At 34.1% G+C, this 6,925-nt stretch overlaps 1 protein-coding gene across 5 annotated transcripts in view; it reads left to right on the forward strand.

The window, feature by feature from the left end:
* The window catches only part of LOC126198482 (transducin-like enhancer protein 4), a 510,722-nt gene extending 504,312 nt beyond the window's left edge, over positions 1-6,410 (forward strand). For all 5 annotated transcript variants that reach the window (XM_049934844.1, XM_049934845.1, XM_049934846.1 and 2 more), the window contains one exon: positions 2,923-6,410. In XM_049934844.1, coding sequence (XP_049790801.1) covers positions 2,923-3,030 — 108 coding nt within the window. In that variant the 3' untranslated portion in view covers positions 3,031-6,410. The remainder of the gene's footprint in view (positions 1-2,922) is intronic.
* Positions 6,411-6,925: the final 515 nt, after the last annotated feature.

Below are 6,925 nucleotides of genomic sequence, written 5' to 3' on the forward strand. Positions count from 1 at the left end.
TTCACAGACAAATGGAAAAACTGGTATAAGCCGACCTTGGGGACACGTGAGGCAATACTGACCTTACAACTTATCTTAGAAGCTAGATTAAGGAAAGGCAAACCTACATTTCTAGCATTTGTAGACTTAGAGAAAGCTTTTGACAATGTTGACTGGAATACTCTCTTTCAAATTCTAAAGGCGGCAGGGGTAAAATACAGGGAGCGAAAGGCTATTTACAATTTGTACAGAAACCAGATGGCAGTTGTAAGAGTCGAGGGGCATGAAAGGGAAGCAGTGGTTGGGAAAGGAGTGAGACAGGGTTGTAGCCTCTCCCCGATGTTATTCAATCTGTATATTGAGCAAGCAGTAAAGGAACCAAAAGAAAAATTCGGAATAGGTATTAAAATCCATGGAGAAGAAATAAAAACTTTGAAGGTCGCTGATGACATTGTAATTCTGTCAGAGACAGCAAAGGACTTGGAAGAGCAGTTGAACGCTGATGATGGTCGAAGTAGAGAGGATATAAAGTGTAGACTGGCAATGGCAAGGAATGTGTTTCTGAAGAAGAGAAATTTGTTAACATCGAGTATAGATTTAAGTGTCCGGAAGTCGTTTCTGAAAGTATTTGTTTGGAGTGTAGCCATGTATGGAAGTGAAACGTGGACGATAAATAGTTTGGACAAGAAGAGAATAGAAGCTTTTGAAATGTGGTGCTACAGAAGAATGCTGAAGATTAGATGGGTAGATCACATAACTAATGAGGAGGTATTGAATAGAATTGGGGAGAAGAGGAGTTCGTGGCACAACTTGATAAGAAGAAGGTACCGGTTGGTAGGACATGTTCTGAGGCATCAAGGGATCACCAGTTTAGTATTGGAGGGCAGTGTGGAGGGTAAAAATTGTAGAGGGAGACCAAGAGATGAATACACTAAGCAGATTCAGAAGGATGTAGGTTGCAGTAGGTACTGGGAGATGATGAAGCTTGCACAGGATAGAGTAGCATGCAGAGCTGCATCAAACCAGTCTCAGGACTGAAGAGCACAACAACAAAAAGAACTACTACTACTACTACTGCTACTACAACTGTTAATCCTCCTCCTGTACCACTGAATTATTATGGGTGACTGAAATGTATGTTCATACTGTATTCCTTCCCATCTCAATGGTGTTTTCATTGGTTAATTAGTGATTCTGCTCGAGGGAAAGCTCTTCTGTTCTGTCATTGCTTAATCTGTTGTTCAGTTTCCATCTTCAGTACACAAAATAAAGTTCTCAGTTTTTTTATGTAGATTCCTCAGACAAATATTAAGGACTGTATTTATAGAGGAAAGTAGATGTAGATAGGATTGTTGAAGTATTGATACTGTAAACTGAGACAACTTTGCCAAGCAAGACAGCCTTGCCACTTTATGAAGTAAGATTTTATTTGCCATCCTACCAAATTCCTTAATCATCCAGTAGAGGTGCAAGTGCTTTCATCGCACATGGCAAACTATGAAAACGGCAGATTTTGCATGCATTTTAGGTGTACAGAAGTGTCACATTGCCAAGTCATTCTGACCTAAGTAAAGACTATTTCTTTTGATCAGTGCAGTGTATAATTAAGTTTTTGAATCACTTTTAGAAATAAAATAGTGTGTTGTATTTAGTATAATAATATAACTTGGCAATGTTGACCAGGAAGTGTGGTAAAAATTGTAGAACTTTCCCAGTTTAGAATTTTGCGTTTTTGTTACTTCTTTCATACTTTTTTCCTTAACTGATCGTTTTTTGGTCTCTACACATGTCGTTAAAATGCCGAGGCTCGTTAAAATTTTTGCTGTGAAAATTTTTGCTGTGAAGAGGATCGTAACTCAGCCATTTGTGAACGTAATCAAATGAATGCCACAATGGCCCAGCATCTTACCCAAATAATGCTTGAAATGTTTGTTGTGATAAAATTCTTGATTAAAAAGTGTGTCAAGCAGCTTAATAAATGACTGTATAGGGAAACTTATTCACGTCTATGGAGACAAGGAGTTCAAGATGTCGTATCTTTATACAACAGACAGGGAAAGAGGTTTTATTTCCCATATGTGCCAGTTGAAGCCACCCTGAGTGTAAAAGGCATGGGGCACATAAAATTTTCTTTTCTGAAAATATTGAGCATTTCTTTTAACTTTGAAGATCTGAAATTTTGTTTATACCTTTCTGTATAAATTTCTTTGTAACTGTCTTTGCATTAAAGTGTTTACTGCTTTAAACATCTGTTTCTGCAATTTCTTGGTCATTTCTGCTCATTTTAACACCATCTCATTTTTTAACTTAAAAGTAATAACTTAGTTGTTATCTGGTCACGTGTTATGAAACTAGACATAAAGACTCATGTTTTAGGATGGCTTCAAAAATGTTTTTTGAATTATTAGGTAACAAAACAGGTAGGAGGAAAAAAATGTGGCCAAGTTGTCCCAGTTTACAGTGTTGTTTCTGTGTTTCTGTTTCTTTTTGTAATGATATGGAAAGACTTCCAGGCAACGAGAAGCTGTGCAACACAGGTTTTAATAAATGTTTGTTTAAAATGACGCCCCATTTTTCCAATTTACTCTTCATGAAATGGGAACCTGCTTTGGCTTATAAAGAATGTCATTCATCTGAACACTGTAATTACACAACGACAACAGGCTTTACAAGGCAAATAGTTACGTTGAGTAGACTATATTACGTATTAAAAAAAATAAAAATAAAAAATAAAGAAAAACAAAAAAACACAATAAAATAAAGTTGTTATGTTAACTTAAGTATGTTGTTAAATTAACCTAATTATGTCATGTATTGGAAAATTCGACTCGTTCCACATCATTACGAAATATCGTATTCATGATCCATGGAACTAGTATTAATCTAATCTAATCTAATCTAATCTAATCTAATCGACATTTGTTGTCTTCATTTGTTTTGCAGTCAAAGGAGTCATCATCCGTGCTGAGCTGCGATATTTCAGCTGATGACAAGTATATTGTGACCGGCTCAGGTGACAAGAAAGCAACTGTGTATGAAGTTATCTACTGACCAATTTATCCATTCTTCTGAAATACTGCAGATGTGATACTGTGAATGTGTTTCCGGCATGAAGAACTAAGTGTAATTTTGACAATACACGCCAATAAGAAAGTGCATGGATCCTGAGCATACTGCTGCACAGTTAAATATGACATATTGTGAGTATAAAAAAGGAGGAAGTGTTTGGAAACTCTGAAAGAACTCAGGTGCATTATGTTGAGGAACAAACTGTTGTTAGTGGACAACATGGAGTTAAAGATAAAACAATGGGCCTATTGTATAGAGAAAATATATGGCACCATTCATTTTCTAATTGTTGACTACACACATGTAATAAATTTTATTGATGTCGTACACCTTTAAAATAGTTTTATCTGAAGTTCTTGTGCTCTTAATGTAAATGTGTATGTAGTTTCTTATAAAATAGATTTTTAGTTTTGCTCACAAAAAGACTGCTGCATAATATTTATGATATTGGCATGTATGTGTGGGAAAGATTTTGAGCTTCATACACTTGTCACTGGATCTGAAGAAATATATTTTCCATAAATTTAGGATTATCACATGTTGGTAACTAAAGCTTAGAGTTGTAAACTCTGTTTCTTTTGATGTCTTATTACCATTACTCATTTTATGGTAACTTTCTTTAATACTTCAGGCGTCCCTAAGTTATTTTAATTGTTTTTGCTTATCTTGTTTCTACAGAATTAGTCAAGATTTGTAAAATGTGAGTCAAATTGCTTAGTTTTTGAGGTATTTTCTCATTATGTCATATTATGAAAGCCTTTGTCGTTGTTGAATAACCAATATTAAGTGGACCACATATGATCACTGTTTGAAATGATTATTGTGTTTGACAGTTGTGGAGAATATTGTCTGAAGCTCAAAGTTGTTCACTCAAATATCTTGAATGATACTACAATGGTAAAACCTTTGTCCGTAGTTTTGTTTGGCTGTATTGAAAGTTATATCAGCCTGGAGGAATCATCCTTTTTTGTTATTTGGTATCTTTGTAGGGTGCTGAACACCATAATGCAAAAGCTGATGTTTTTTGACCTAAAAATAATTTATTATTCACAAACACTGTTTTATTGTGAATGCTTTTGTTACTTACATCTTCGTACTTTGATAAATATTGTTGCCCTACTCAACTGTACAATGTGAGAATAATAGATTTCTGTCATTATTGACTTTTTTATTTTTTCATTCATAATTATAAATATGATGAAAATAAAATAAATTTGACATTTTTGTTTGTAAGCAGTGTTCCATGTGGTCTCTAAATTATAATGCATTGATATTTATATAGTTCTACCTAAGTGAGCAACTCACTCTATAATCACTTTGTTCAAATTTCTTTATTATGTTTCTATTGATTTAATCAATTGAACTGTACAGCTTTATTACCTTTCTATGTAGTAATTCAGTAACTAAATCACAAAGTGGTTATAGGTATGAGAAAAGCTTATGGGTGGTTCTCCTAGCTAGGTTTATACTTGCATATTATTGGGTACTGCTTGTATTTATCAGCAGGACCTGCCACCTAAATTTAATCTTCATCCTATGGTGAGACATAATAGTACATTTTTCCAATGTACCAAACAGTTTGTGATGGGACTACAGATGATCATTTTTCGTGCTTCAATGAACATTGTTAAAGTAAAGGTGTTGCTAGGTGTTATCATACAGCAAACATGAAAAGCACAAAACTTTTAATGTGAAGACAAAAACTGGCTTCTTCATTAACTAAATGTGCATGCATTTTGTGACTACCTTGTGCCAATAAGTCACAGTTTCAAGCACTGCTGATTACATGTACCAATTATATTGAGAAAAGTTAATGCATTGCTTAAATATTTGTTGGCAGAATGATTACAACTGTTGTTCGTCAGGTTGAGAATGTAATTTGCCACATTGGCTGTATTGTTTCAAATTATTTAAAGAACAGAACCTTATATTAAAAATTCAAACATGTTATACATTTTTCAAGTGTGACACCCATTTGAAAATGCAAACATAAAACACACACACACACACACACACACACACACACACACACACACACATACACACACATACACCAGTTTTGATCTAGACAACTACCAGTGTGGTAACCTGTATCACCTAAATGTTACATTTGATGGGGATAGGTGGAATTTTTATTTTTATGTCTTTTCTGTGGGACAGGCCTGTGGTGGTGTGTTTTCTATCACTAAATTACTCTCTTTATTGCTAACATCTTTGCTATGTTTCTGTTCTGGTTTTTAAAATTTGTATCATCTTCTTCACATCCATAAGGTGCATTTTTCAAGTCTTTTCAGTAGAGTAGAGGACATATTTGCAGTTAAAAGATGCAGCCAAACTTCTTTGATGTCTTGCCATTTTTTCTTCCTTGTTTGAGAAAAAGAAAGAAGTGGAGCAGCAGCTATGTATTCCTTGCAATACAGTAATTAGCAAATCTTTTCTCACAGAGGCACTAGATATAATGCTTTGTTCCAGTTTTAATTTTGCAAGTCAAGCTTTATGGAGCTGTAAAAGTCATATATTGCATTTTGTAGAAAGACATTTTAATAATGCTGTTTGCTAGTTTGTTTACAGAAGTAGTATTGTGACATATCATTGAGTGCCTAACTTCAGTGATGACATGGAATTTGTTTTAGATCAAGATTATGGTAATCTGATCACTGTTTCAAGCATTGGTATCTGTTCTTGTTAATTGATGAAACTAAGTTTTACTGTTGCCTTTTGTGAGAATGTTTTCTTGTGGATGCTTTTTATGGTCAGTTTGAAGTTAAAATTTTTCAAAACTCTAAAACCATATTTCTGACCCCATATCTTCATTGAAAGGAAAGTTATAAATCTCCATTGAAAATAATGTTATAATTTTCTTCTAGAACGTACTCAGGAGTTGATTGTGGTACATAAGCTAACTACGGACTAGAAATGATAGCAGAGAGAAAGAAGTTTGCTAATGTATGTAACATGCTCTCATTTAAAAAATGTGTGTGCTTTTTGGACACGGGATACGTCAGGTTGACGTGGCAAGTCGAGGCGTGGACCAGTTTCAACCCACTTCAAAGCATGACCGACACTATCACTCATCAGATATTTAATGTTACTCATTTAATATATTTGTATGATTTTTTTCCAATAAGCAGTGCTATACTGTGAATTATGGCTTCAAATATACAGCAAATACGTGCTGCTGTTGTACAGATTGTTTACCTGAAGGGGGGAAAATTTGATATTTTATTTTTATAGCCAGTGCACACTTGAAAATTTTTCAGATATATCTTATTAAGGCAGCTAATTAATGCTACAAGCTATTAGCAGAAGCTCAGATCATCTACCACTCTTGGGCACACCGTGGAAAAAAAAAAAGAATCACAGAGCAACATGGTACCTCACGAGAATTAAGCAAATATTCCCTTCAAACAGGACAAAAGAAAATATGTTTCAGTTGCCTCTTAAATTTACTGTGATATGTATTTAAGCTATACATACTGATAACACAGGAAAGATCTACCTGTGTTTCTATTACTGTAAGTAATTTATACATGTCAAGTAAAACAAGCAGCCACATTCTACCTCAGAATGAAACAAGTATTTTTAATTTTTGTTTTCCTTCTTCAGAAGTGTAAGTAATACACACAGAAAAAATATTTCTACAAAATGTATATTGTAAAATATGTGACGATTTATGTGCTGCTTAATGAGTGTTATTATTCAGAATTCTGTATTGAAGACCTCTTTAGAAATTTTTCATAAGTTGCTCCATCATGGAGGATTCAGGTATCCAATGAAGTTTTCTTTTAATGAACTCTGTAGCTGAACCTAATCCTTCCTAATAATTAAGAGTGGTTTCAAGAATCATTGTAATCTATTGGAAGTTCTTCTGTTCAGA

This window comes from Schistocerca nitens, chromosome 8 (genome assembly GCF_023898315.1).
Source record: "Schistocerca nitens isolate TAMUIC-IGC-003100 chromosome 8, iqSchNite1.1, whole genome shotgun sequence".
Taxonomy (NCBI): Eukaryota; Metazoa; Arthropoda; class Insecta; order Orthoptera; family Acrididae; genus Schistocerca; species Schistocerca nitens.